Here is a 13441-nt window from a genome sequence, read left to right as displayed (position 1 = left end):
TCCTCGTGGGCAACTCCTCATGTCCCTCAACTCTTTCCTCAAAGGTCATCTTTGCAACAAGGCACACAAAGACCACCCAGCACAACAGCCACCTTCCCTGTCCCCACTGCCTACACCCTGGATCACATGCCTCACAGCACTTACCACCTTCTAGCACTTTCTTTCCTTGCTCTGGTTATCGGGTATCCATCGTCTGCGTCTTCCCACTGGGACACATGCTCCACAAGGTCAGAGATTTTTCTCATTTTACTTCAGTGATGTTCCCCAGATGCAGAACCACTCTGTCCTATGTCTGACAGAAAACAAAGGTCAGTTGAATGAATGATCACTGTAGAGCACCTCCCTATTCTAAAGGCAATAGCTTTATTATTAACATAGCCTCAGGCCAAATGCTGTTTTGTGGCAGCTATGGCACAAGGTCCCCTCACACTGACACTGAGGCTGCCTGTGCTTTTCTCAACAGTGCTGCTTGTGTGTCCTCCCTCCCCCATCCCTTCTGCCACACCAACCCCCTCTCCCCACCTGCACACTGCAGCACACAATCAGGTTTCTCTCTTCAGGAAAGAACAGTCCTTGATGATGGGTCCAATTTCACAAACAAATATAAATCTAAATTAGATTATGCTTTAGATTCATGAGTTGATATTGGAGCCAGCACCAAGATCACTGGAATGAGGGCAGGGAGAGAGGGCAGGAGATCAGAGCAGAAGAGGAGCCCTAGAAGGAGGGCAGGAGCTGAATGGGTCTGAAAACTTGTTTCAGAAAGCACAGAGACTCCGGTATGCAGGGGCCACCCTGGGTGATGTGTGAGCCTCTGTGGTCACAGTTCTGCTGGACAAGTTTCCACTGAAGGGACAAGAACAATGGAACAGTGAATGTCACCCAGCTGAGGACTTACCACATAAAGCCCCTGATGGACTGAATAGCAACTGGACACAGGCCCCATCCACACTTGGCTCCTCACAGCCTTCTCCACCCCCACCTGCAACAAACTCAGCACAACTAACACACGGATTCTGGAAGGTTCTCAGGTCTTTATTTCCTCTCTCAAATTCTAGGAATTGACTTATTTAATTAACCCATCAACCTCTCATGGAAAATATTTGAGAAAACAAATTTCTATTCAGATTCTCATTTTCAGTAGGGAAGTAAGAGGTTGCAGCTCAGCGCACCATGAAGTTGAGACAGAGGTGGAGACATTCAGCCCCAACTCTCTGGAACAGGAAGGATGACTGGGGAGGAAACAAAGGTCAGCGTGGGGACACAGGTCACGGTGGACACGGGGGTGGGCAGTCTCTCCACCTCCTCACATTATGCTGACAGGGAGGCAGGCACATTCAGATGCCTTCGCAAAAAGAGATGCCAGAGGCTCTTGAAGTAACAAAGGGGAGATGTGAAGAAATCCTGCATCTCAGTCCCATGTAAGGCAGCTTTCTCAGCCTACAGAAGACAACAGTCATGAACAAATTCAAGTCAGTCAGTCTCTGAAGAGCCCACCACACTCTCAAAATGTCCCAATCAAAGAATTCCCATAACCCAGTCATGTTCCTCTGCCCCATCCCCCACTGACTTCAGACCCCCCAGGGTCTCACCTTTAGAATCCATGAGAGACACATAAGAGCTCTGGGCACTGTTGCTACCTGGGGTAGAACAAAAAGAGGACCTGGTCAGAGCCCACAGGAGATGTGGGACAGGAGGAATTATAGAGTGGATGAGCTCCTCCACACTCCCGCCCCCACCACTTACATGCAGCCTGAGAGTAGCTCCCTCTTTTTCCCCTTGTGGGAAGAAAATGTCCTGTGAGGCGACAGGGAGGAGGCAGGGCCATGAGATCTTAGAGGAACCTTCTAGTCTTAAACCCAAGAGAAGTTTCCAGAACTATGACTGCAGACCCAGGGCAGGATAAGCAAACACAAGGAAAGCAGGTGTGGGTCTTGGAACAACTGCCCTCCTAAGGCCTGTCCTTAGCAGGAACCTTCCCCTGACTCGTGAATGCTGGAATCAGGACCCCAACACCATAATCATCAAGGTGATACATTGTCCTTCACTGTCACATGTGCTTCACAAAAGAGTAAGTGCTGGCACACAGGCCCCAGGCTGGGACGGCCCATGTGTGGATGCTGCTTCCCAGTAATGAGGCAGGAAACACTTCTACCAGGGGCTTGAAACCCCCAGTGGGACAAGAAAACCCAGACCCCACCACTCAACCCTTCCCTACCTAAGCTCTTCCTCTTCCACATCACAGCAGCAACCACAGCTCCTAGGACAGCCAGGCCAGCAACGATGCCCACGATGGGGATGGTGGATTGGGAAGACGGCTCTGGGAAAGGAGGGGAAGGTGAGGGGCCCTAACCCCCAGGCCTGAGCCCTGACCCTGCTAAAGGGCTCCAGAAGGGTTCCTGCTTTCTCTGAAAGACATATGACCCCCAAAATCCCCCTCCTTACCCCATCTCAAGGTGAGGGGCTCCAGCAGCCCCTTGTGCTGCACATGGCACGTGTATCTCTGCTCTTCTCCAGAAGGCACCACCACAGCTGCCCACTTCTGGAAGGTTCCATCCCCTGCTGGCCTGGTCTCCACAAGCTCAGTGTCCTGAGTTTGCTCCTCCCCATCCCGCTGCCAGGTCAGTGAGATCTCCGCAGGGTAGAAGCCCAGGGCCCAGCACCTCAGGGTGGCCTCATGGTCAGAGACGGGGTGGTGGGCCACATGTGTCTTTGGGGGATCTGATGGGAAAGTCAGAAAATTCAGGCGTTTTGCATCTCTCATGGGACACCCCAGCAGCACCCATGTAACCATCCTGAGAATGGACAGGAAACCTGGGGTGGGGAAGGGAGCACAGAAGCCAGACACCAGCCTGGACACAGGTACCTGGGATAATCTCCTATTCCTTGGAAAGTTCTAGTCTCTGAGGGGGGAACAACGATTTCTGGTTCTGACCTGAGTGGAACCCGAGGGACTGAGAAAAGCTGGAATCAGACCTTCAAACACATCGAGTGTGAGGCAGAGAACAAGGCCTGAGAGAAAAAGTCACGGGGCCCAAGGCTGCTGCAGGGGTCAAAAGCGTATTTCCTCAGAGATTTCATGCCTTAATTGTCCTAGACAGCAGAGGGGACCCTCAGAGGAAACTCTGGAAAACTCATGCCATTCTCCATTCAAGGGAGGGCGACATTCTAGCGCTGATCCCATTTTCCTCCCCTCCTCCTAGGAGGCCATCCCGGGAAATCTATAGGAGATGTGGAAGACTCCCCACTGCCTCTGGTACCCGCGTGCTGCAGCGTCTCCTTCCCGTTCTCCAGGTATCTACGGAGCCACTCCAGGCACTCGCCCTCCAAGTAGGCTCTCAGCTTCTCCGCCGCACGGGCCGCCTCCCACTTGCGCTGCGTTATCTGAGCCGTCGTGTCTGCGGCGGTCCAGGAGCGCAGGTCCTCGTTCAGGGCGATGTAATCCCTGCCGTCGTAGGCGAACTGCCGGTACCCGCGGAGGAGGCGCCCGTCGGGCCCAAGGTCGCAGCCGTACATCCACTGGAAGGTGTGAGACCCTGGCCCCGCCCCTGCGGTCAGGCCTCCCCACCGATTCCCGTCCCCGCCCCGACCAACCTTCGGGGATTGTGGCCTAAGCTGAAAATGAAACCGGGTAAAGGCGCCTGGGGCTCTCCTGGATCCTGGGTCTGGGCGGGTCCCGCAGCCTCGGGGTGGATCTCAGACCCAAAGACTCCGGGGAACTCGGGCCGTCCGTGGGGGATGGGGAGAGGTCCTGACCCGCGCCCCAGGCCGTGGTCACTCACCTGCCTCGCTCTGGTTGTAGTAGCGGAGCAGGTTCCTCAAGTCCCCTCGGAAAGTCTCTGCGTTGACCTTGGCGTTCCGTGTGTTCCGGTCCCAATACTCCGGCCCCTCCTGCTCCATCCACGGCGCCCGCGGCTCCATCCTCGGACTCGCCGCGTCGCTGTCGAACCGCACGAACTGCGTGTCGTCCACGTAGCCGACTTCGAGGTACCAGGGCTCCCCGCGGCCGGGCCGGGAGACAGCGGTGCTGAAATACCTCAAGGAGTGGGAGCCTGGGGACGAGGAGAGGCTGAGGCCCCCCACCGACCCTCCTCCCGGCGCGGCTCCCCGCGTCCTGCGCCCCAGCCGGGCGGTTGGTCCCCTCGCTCCTCCCTGCAGAGGCTGTTTCCCTCCAGACCCCGCACTCACCCACCCAGGTCTCGGTCAGGGCCAGGGCCCCCGAGAGCAGCAGGAGGAGGGTTCGGGGCACCATGACCGCATCTTTGGCTTCTGGGGAGAATCTGAGTCCCGGTGGTTGACTGAGGACTTTAGAACCAGGACCGGGACGACACTGATTGGCTTCTCTAGAAACCCCACAGCCAGTGGGAGTGGCAACTGGGGACGTGTCCTGATTATCCTGGAAGAAGGACACAGGTTGGGAAAAGAAGTTAAACTCAGAGGAGTGGAGAATCCTCAACGCTGCGCCTCCCCAATCCAGACCCGGCCCTGGGAGCCTGAGACCCTGAGAGCCACGCCCGGGACCTGGGACTTTGTCCTGATCCCTCTTCTCCTACACCAAGCCTCTTTGTCACACTGTCTGCCTAATTCCTGGCCAAGGATCTGTCTATGGAAACCAGGAAGAGACCGCCAGGCTGCGCCCAGATCCTTCCCCTTCACTGCTCGTCCTGGAATCCCCGTCCCTGAACTGGACTCCCTGCCTCCCTCTCCTACCTCTCCCCTTGGACCTTTGTGCAGGAAAACTCACCACGGGGAACTTGATGCCGGAGTGAGCTCGCCCTGGGAATGGAGGTGTAGAGACAGGGGTTTTCTCTCTAAACCTGGTGAAGTTTTGTCTGAAGGCACCACGTAGAGATTCTCATAGAGACCAGTTTCCTTTTTGTTTATTAATACAGTAGGTAGCACAATATTGGTAATCCCTGAATGATTAGAAATCCAATTTGTAAAAACCTGTGTCAAAACAGCATTACAATTAAACCCTCAAAGCTCCTGTTTTACTTTCCCAGACTGTGGATCTGTGACTCTGGGTTGTTGAATTTAAAATTATCTTCCTTCTCTAGTCCGAGTTTCCCTGTGTGAGTCCAGAACTTCTCCTGAATACAAAGAAGCAGAGTTTGTTACTGTCTATTGCAACCGGGAGCCTGTAGTCATCACCCCAAAGCTGCAAGTGCTCCATGCAGACCCAATGCTCTTCAAGGACGCTCGAGCACTGCCTGTTTTCCAGAACTATGCACATCTAGGCAGTGTGCATATTTCATTGGGACACTGGGTATTTTTGTAACCCTTTTTTAAAAAAATCATTAGGAGGCCACTTGCCAGGCCTCTGAGCCCAAGCCTGCACGTATTCATCCAGATGGCCTGAAGTAAGTGAAGAGTCACAAGGGAAGTGAAAATGACCGGTTCTTGCCTTAACTGATGACATTGCCTTGTGGAGTTCCTTCTCCTGGCACATCCTGGCTCAAAGACTCCCCCACTGAGCACCTTGTGACCCCCACCCCTGCCGGCCAGAGAACAACCCCCTTTGACTGGTAGGGAGTAATTTTCCACTACCTACCCAAATCCTATAAAACAGCCCCACCCCTATCTGCTTTCGCTGACTGTCTTTTCAGACTCAGTCTGCCTGCACCCAGTTGATCAAAAAGCTTTATTGCTCACACAAAGCCTGTTTGGTGGTCTCTTCACAGGGACGCATGTGAAATTTAGTGCCATGACTCGGATCGGGGGACCTCCCTTGGGAGATCAATCCCCTGTCCTCCTGCCCTTTGCTCCGTGAGAAAGATCCACCTACGACCTCAGGTCCTCAGACCAAGCAGCCCAAGGAACATCTCACCAATTTTAAATCCGGTAAGTGGCCTTTTTTTACTCTCTTCTCCAACCTCTCACACTATTCCTCAGTCTCTTTCTCCTATCAATCTTAGGGCCATCTTTCAATCTCTCCCTTCTCTTAATTTCAGTTCCTTTCTTTTTCTGGTAGAGACAGAGGAGATGCGTTTTATCCCTGAACCCAAAATTCTGGCGCTGGTCACAGACTTGGGAAGACAGTTTTCCCTTGGTGTTTAATCACTGCAGGGACGCCTGCATGATTATTCACCCATGTTTCAGAAGTGTCGGATCATCATGGGAACACCTGCCTTGATCCTTCACCCTTAGTGGCAAGCACCACTTTTGGGGGGGCAAGCACCCCCTGCCCCTTCTCTCCCTGTCTCTACCCTCTCTTTTCTCTCCACTTTCTAGGGGGACAAGCACCCCCCATCCCTTTTCCACTTTCCTGGGGGGCAAGCACCCCCCACCCCTTCTCTCCATGTCTCTACCCACCCCTTCTCTCCATGTCTCTACCCTCTCTTTTCTCTGGGCTTGCCTCCTTCACTATGGGCAACCTTCCACCCTCCCTTCCTCCCTCTTCTCCGTTAGCCTGTGTTCTCAAAAACTTAAAACCTCTTCAACTCACACCTGAATGTCTTATTTTCTAAAACCTGAACGTCTTATTTTCTTCTGCAACACTGCTTGGCCCCAATACAAACTAGATAATGGCTCTAAATGGACAGAAAACGACACTTTCCATTTCTCCATCCTACGAGACCTAGATAATTTTTGTCGAAAAATGGTCAAGTGGTCTGAGGTGCCTTACATCCAGGCATTTTTCACACTTCGTTCCCTCCCTGTTCTCTGTTCCCATTGCGATTCTGCCCAAATCCTCCTTCTTTCCCTCTCGCCTGTCCCCTCAGTCCCAACCTCAAGCGTCGCTGAGTCTTTCCAATCTTCCTTTTCTACAGACCCATCTGACCTCTCCCCTCCTCCCCAGGCTGCTCCTCTCCAGGCTGAGCCAAGTCCCAATTCTTCCTCAGCCTCCACTCCTCCACCCTATAATCCTTCTATCATCCCCGCTCCTCACACTCCGTCCAGTTTACAGTTTGGTTCCACGACTAGCTCTTTCCCACCTGCCCAAAAATTTTCTCTTAGAGAGGTGGCTAGAGCTGAAGGCATAGTCAGGGTACATGTGCCTTTTTCTCTCTCAGACCTCTCTCAGATCAGTCAGCGTTTAGGCTTTTTCTCATCAGGACCCACTAAATATATACAGAAATTCCTATATCTAACTCTGTCCTACAATTTAACCTGGAGTGACTTAAATGTCATCTTAACTTCTACCCTCTCCCAAGATGAATGGGAAAGAGTTTTTTCTCTGGCCCAGTCTCATGCTGACAACTGCCGACTCCACAAGCCAGACCTCCAGGAAGGCATTAGAGCAGCACCCCGAGAGGATCCCCAGTGGAACTATCAGGCAGATTCCCCAAGTATAGCTAGGCGAGATTACATGATTTATTGCCTAGTTGAAGGGCTTAAAAAGGCAGCTTACAAAGCTGTTAATTATGAGAAGCTTAAAGAAACTAACCAAGGTGAAGACGAAATCCCAGCCCAGTTCATGGCTCATTTGGCAGCAGTCCTGAGATGCTTGACAGTCCTAGACCCTGAAGGGTCAGAAGGCCGTCTCATTCTAAATATGCCTTTTATCACCCAGTCAGCTCCTGACATTAGAAAAAAGCTTCAAAAATTAGAATCCAGTCTTCAAACCCCACAACAGGAATTAATCAACCTCACCTTCAAGGTGTACAATAATAGAGAGGAGGCAGCCAGACAGCAACGCATTTCTGAGTCACAATTACTTGCCTCTGCTGTGAGACAAAACCTAGCCATACCTCCAGCACATAAGAACTTCAAAATGTCTAAGCTGAACACTCCTAAGCCGCAGCAGTCAAGCATTCCTACAGGACCTTCTTCATCAGGATCTTGCTTCAAGTGCCAGAAATATGGCCACTGGGCCAAGGAATGCCCACAGCCCAGGATTCCTCCCAAGCCATGTCCCATCTGTGCAGGGACCCACTGGAAATTAGACTGCCCAGCTTGCCTGGCAGCCACTCCTAGAGCCCCTAAAGCTTTACCCCAAGGCTCTCTGACTCCTTCCCAGATCTGCTTGGCTTAGCGGCTGAAGACTGACGCTGCCTGATAACCTTGGAAGCCCCCTGGACCATCACAGATGCTGAGCTTTGGGTAACTGTCACAGTGAAAGGTAAGTCCATCCCCTGCTTAATCGATACGGAGGCTACCCACTCCACATTACCTTCTTTTCAAGGGCCTGTTTCCCTTGCCTCCATAACTGTTGTGGATATTGATGGCCAGGCTTCTAAACCTCTTAAAACTCCGCAACTCTGGTGCCAATTTGGACAATATTCTTTTATGCACCCCTTTTTAGTTATCCCCACCTACCCAGTTCCCTTATTAGGTCTAGGCATTTTAACTAAATTATCTGCTGCCCCAACTATTCCTAGGCTACAGCCACACCTCACTGCCGCTCTTTGCCCCAGTTCAAAACCTCCTTCACACCCTCCCCTTGTATCGCCCCACCTTAATCCACAAGTATAGGACACCTCTACTCCCTCCTTGGTGACTAATCATGCACCCCTTACCATCCCATTAAAACCTAGTCACCCTTACCCAGCTCAACACCAATATCCCATCCCACAGCACACTTTAAAAGGATTAAAGCCTGTTATCACTTGCCTGTTACAGCATGGCCTTTTAAAACCTATAAACTCTCCTTACAATTCCCCCATTTTACCTGTCCAAAAACCAGACAAGCCTTACAGGTTAGTTCAGGATCTGCACCTTATCAACCAAATTGTTGTGCCTATCCACCCCATGATGCCAAAGCTGTATACTCTCCTATCCTCAATACCTCCCTCCACAACCCCTCCATAACCCATTATTCTGTTCTGGATCTCAAACATGCTTTCTTTACTATTCCTTTGCACCCTTTATCCCAGCCTCTCTTCACTTTCACTTGGACTGATCCTGACACCCATCAGCCTCAGCAACTTACCTGGGCTGTACTGCCACAAGACTTCACAGACAGCCCCCATTACTCCAGTCAAACCCAAATTTCTTCCTCATCCATTATCTATCTTGGCATAATTCTTCATAAAAACACACGTGCTGCCCCTGCCAATCATGTCTGACTGATCTCTCAAACCCCAACCCCTTCTACAAAACAACTCCTTTCCTTCCTGGGCGTGGTTGGATACTTTCACCTTTGGATAGCTGGTTTTGCCATCCTAACAAAACCATTATGTAAACTCACAAAAGGAAACCTAACTGAGCCCATAGATCCTAAATCCTTTCCCCACTCCTCTTTCCGTTCCTTGAAGACAGCTGTAGAGACTGCTCCCACACTAGCTCTCCCTGATTCATCCCAACCCTTTTCATTACACACAGCTGAAGTACAGGGCTCTGCAGTCAGAATTCTTACACAAGAACCAGGGCTGCGCCCTGTAGCCTTTTTGTTCAAACAACTTGACCTTACTGTTTTAGGCTGGTCATCGTGTCTCCATGCAGCAGCTGCCACCACCCTAATACTTTTAGAGGCCCTCAAAATCACAAACTATTCTCAACTCACTCTCAACAGCTTTCATAACTTCCAAAATCTATTTTCTTCCTCACACCTGACACATATACTTTCTAGTCCCTGGCTCCTTCAGCTATACTCACTCTTTGTTGAGTCTCCCACAATTACCATTACTCCTGGTCCAGACTTCAATCCAGCCTCCCACATTATTCCGGATACCACATCTGACTCCCATGACTGTATCACTCTGATCCACCTGACATACACCCCATTTCCCCATATTTCTTTCTTTCCTGTTCCTCACCCTGATCACATTTGCTTTACTGATGGCAGTTCCACCAGGCCTGATCGCCACTCACTAACAAAGGCAGGCTATACTGTAGTATCTTCCACATCTATCATTGAGGCTACTGCTCTGCCCCACTCCACTACCACTCAGCAAGCTGAACTCATTGCCTTAACTCGAGTCCTCACTCTTGCAAAAGGATTACGTGTCAATATTTATACTGACTCTAAATATGCCTTCCATATCTTGCACCACCATGCTGTTATATGGGCAAAAAGAGGTTTCTTCACTACACAAGGGTCCTCCATCATTAATTCCTCTTTAATAGAAACTCTTCTCAAGGCCACTTTACTTCCAAAGGAAGCTGGAGTCATTCACTGCAAGGGCCGTCAAAAGGTGTCAGATCCCATCGCTCAGGGCAATGCTTATGCTGATAAGGTAGCTAAAAAAGCAGCTAGCATTCCAACTTCTGTTCCTCAGGACCAGTTTTTCTCCTTCTCATTGGTCACTCCCACTTACTCCCCCACTGAAACTTCCACCTATGACTCTCTTCCCACACAAGGCAAATGATTCTTAGATCAAGGAAAATACCTCCTTCCAGCCTCACAGGTCCATTCTATTCTGTTGTCATTTTATAACCTCTTCCATGTAAGTTACAAGCCACTAGCCCGCCTCTTAGAACCTCTTATTTCCTTTCCATCATGGAAATCTATCCTCAAGGAAATCACTTCTCAGTGTTCCATCTGCTATTCTACTACTTCTCAAGGATTGTTCAGGCCCCCTCCCTTCCCTACACATCAAGCTTTGTTGCTGGAAGTCAGGGACCCCGAATGGAGGGACCAGCTGAAGCCACAGCAGAAGAACATAAATTGTGACAATTTCATGGACATTTATTAGTTCCCCAAATTAATACTTTTATAATTTCTTACATCTGTCTTTACTGCAATCTCTGAACATAAATTGTGAAGATTTCATGGACACTTATCACTTCCCCAATCAATACCCTTGTGCTTTATCTTATGCCTGTCTTTACTTTAATCTCTTAATCCCATCATCTTCATAAGCTGAGGAGGATGTATATTGCCTCAGGACCCTGTCATGATTGCATTAACTGCACAAATTGTAGAGCATGTGTGCTTGAACAATATGAAATCTGGGCACCTTGAAAAAAGAACAGGATAACAGCAATGTTCAGGGAACAAGGGAGATAAGACTTTAAGCTCTGACTGCTGATGAGCCAGACAGAACAGAGCCCTATTTCTCTTCTTTCAAAAGCAAATAGGAGAAATATCGCTGAATTCCTTTTCTCAGGAAGGAATATCCCTGAGAAAGAGAATGTGCCCCTGAGGGTAGGCCTCTAAAATGGCCGCTTTATGGGTGGCTGTCTTTTACGGTCAAAGACAAAGGGATGAAATAAGCCCCCATCTCCTGTAGCGCTCCCAGGCTTATTAGGACGAGGAAATTCCCACCTAATAAATTTTGGTCAGACCGGTTGTCTGCTCTCAAACCCTGTCTCCTGATAAGATGTTATTAATAACAATGCATGCCTGAAACTTCATTAGCAATTTTAATTTTGCCCCATCCTATAGTCCTGTGATCTCACCCTGCCTCCACTTGCTTTGTGATATTTATTTACCTTGTGAAGCATGTGATCTCTGTGACCCACACCCTGTTCATATACTCCCTCCCCTTTTGAAAATTGCTAATAAAACTTGTTGGTTTTACGGCTCAGGGAGCATCACAGAACCTGTCAACATGTGATGTCTCCCCTGGATACCAAGCTTTAAAATTTCTTTCTTTTATACTCTTTCCCTTTATTTCTCAGGCCAATTGATGCTTAGGGAAATAGAAAAGAACCCACATTGAAAATCGGGGGTGGGGCTTCCCCTGATAAAACTTGGGGATTCACCCCTGCCCAGGACTTGCAATTGACTTTACTCACATGCCCCAAGTCAGGAAACTAAAATATTTCTTGGTCTAGGTAGACACTTTCACTGGATGGGTAGAGGCCTTTCCCACAGGGTCTGAGAAGGCCACTGCAGTTATTTCTTCCCTTCTGTCAGATGTAATTCCTCTGTTTGGCCTTCCCACCTCTATACAGTCCAATAACGGACCAGCCTTTATTAGTCAAATCATCCTAGCAGTTTTTCCAGCTCTTGGTATTCAGTGGAACTTTCATATCCCTTACTGTTCTCAATCTTCAGGAAAGGTAGAACAGACTAATGGTCTTTCAAAAATGCACCTCACCAAGCTCAGACTCCAACTTAAAAAGGAGGACTCTGTCAAGGATAGAGGCGAAAAACTCACCAACCAAGCAAGTAATTATGCTGAACCCCCTTGGGCACTCTCTAATTGGATGTACTGGGTCCTCCCAATTCTTAGTCCTTTAATACCTGCTTTTCTCCTTCTCTTATTTGGACCTTGTGTCTTCCATTTAGTTTTTCAGTTCATACAAAATAACATCCAGGCCATCAGCAATCATTCTATACAACAAATGCTCCTTCTAACAACCCCACAATATCACCCCTTACCACAAAATCTTCCTTCAGCTTAATCTCTCCCACACTAGGTTCCCAAGCCGCCCCTAATTCCACTCGAAGCAGCCCTGAGAAACATCGCCCATTATCTCTCCATACCACCCCCAAAAATTTTCGCTGCCTCAACACTTCAACACTACTTTGTTTTATTTTTCTTATTAATATAAGAAGCCAGGAATGTCAGGCCTCTGAGCCCAAGCCTGCACGTATTCATCCAGATGGCCTGAAGCAAGTGAAGAGTCACAGGGAAGTGAAAATGGCCGGTTCCTGCCTTAACTGATGACATTGCCTGGTGGAGTTCCTTCTCCTGGCACATCCTGGCTCAAAGGCTCCCCCACTGAGCACCTTGTGACCCCCACCCCTGCCAGCCAGAAAACAACCCCCTTTGACTGTAATTTTCCACTGCCTACCCAAATCCTATAAAACAGCCCCACCCCATCTCCCTGCACTGACTCTCTTCAGACTTAGCCCGCCTGCACCCAGGTGATTAAAAAGCTTTATTGCTCACATAAAGCCTGTTTGGTGGTCTCTTCACACGGACGCAGGTGAAACCATTAGTTTTTAGGAAGTCCCAGAAAATGTATTAAATATCAAATGCAAAAAAACCCCTGCAAGGCTTTCCCACTGCTTGAGAATTCTTTTCTCTCTCTTTTTCCTCAACTCCTGCTTCTCCAGTCCATCTCTTTGCCTCTCATCTCTCACACCCTCCTTTCCCCTTAGTTCCCACTACCCTGTCACTCCTGAATTGTGGCACTAACATTGTCCCTCACCTCCTGCCCATGTCTGTTTTCCCACAGTGCTCAGCAGTCCTGCTAATGTGAGCAAGGTCGTGTCATTTCTTCACTTACAATGGTTGGATTTTGGACTACTATTTTGCTATATGTTCTCAATTTGTCTCATATCTTTTTGTTTCTCTTCCTCCTTTGCTACTTTCTTATGTGTCAAGTAAACATTTTTTAGTTTATGGTTTTAATTATCCTAGTGGCTTTTAGCTATATTTCTTTACACTAATTTTTTTTTGTTGTAAGAATGGAAACCTGATTCCTTACTAGAGACAGGGTTTCACCATGTTGGCCAGGTTTGTCTCAAACTGCTGACCTCATGATCCACCCGTCTCTGCCTCCCAAAGTGCTGGGATTACAGGTGTGAGCCACTGCACCTGGCCTATGCTACTGGATTTCAACTATACTTCAATGCTACAGTAACTAAAACAGTATTGTACTG

The 13441-nt window shown here is 49.3% G+C and overlaps 1 protein-coding gene and 1 long non-coding RNA gene across 5 annotated transcripts in view; one reads left to right on the top strand and one right to left on the bottom strand.

Annotated features, from left to right (window-relative positions):
• The window catches only part of Mane-B (HLA class I histocompatibility antigen, B-45 alpha chain-like), a 39695-nt gene that overhangs the window by 7476 nt on the left and 18778 nt on the right, over positions 1–13441 (bottom strand). Inside the window, exons 1-9 of one of the 4 annotated variants that reach the window (XM_071097313.1) lie at positions 4189–4322; positions 3783–4052; positions 3261–3536; positions 2446–2721; positions 2219–2320; positions 1747–1797; positions 1593–1640; positions 523–1440; positions 145–292 (exon numbers count right to left, since the gene is read on the bottom strand). In XM_071097313.1, the coding sequence (XP_070953414.1) occupies positions 1436–1440; positions 1593–1640; positions 1747–1797; positions 2219–2320; positions 2446–2721; positions 3261–3536; positions 3783–4052; positions 4189–4252 (1092 nt within the window). In that variant the 5' untranslated portion in view covers positions 4253–4322 and the 3' untranslated portion in view covers positions 145–292; positions 523–1435. Of the gene's footprint in view, positions 1–144; positions 293–522; positions 1441–1592; positions 1641–1746; positions 1885–2218; positions 2321–2445; positions 2722–3260; positions 3537–3782; positions 4053–4188; positions 4323–13441 lie in introns of those variants that run through there. The other 3 variants (XM_071097312.1, XM_071097314.1, XM_071097315.1) reach the window with 3 other exon arrangements.
• On the top strand, positions 5316–8425 carry LOC139363450 (uncharacterized). Its single transcript, XR_011623862.1, has 3 exons — positions 5316–5360; positions 5682–5841; positions 7961–8425. It is a non-coding gene; the product is annotated as an uncharacterized lncRNA (long non-coding RNA).

Source organism: Macaca nemestrina, chromosome 5, assembly GCF_043159975.1.
Source record: "Macaca nemestrina isolate mMacNem1 chromosome 5, mMacNem.hap1, whole genome shotgun sequence".
Classification (NCBI taxonomy): Eukaryota; Metazoa; Chordata; class Mammalia; order Primates; family Cercopithecidae; genus Macaca; species Macaca nemestrina.
The sequence above is the reverse complement of the archived record's forward strand: the minus strand, read 5'-3'. Positions and strand labels throughout refer to the sequence as shown.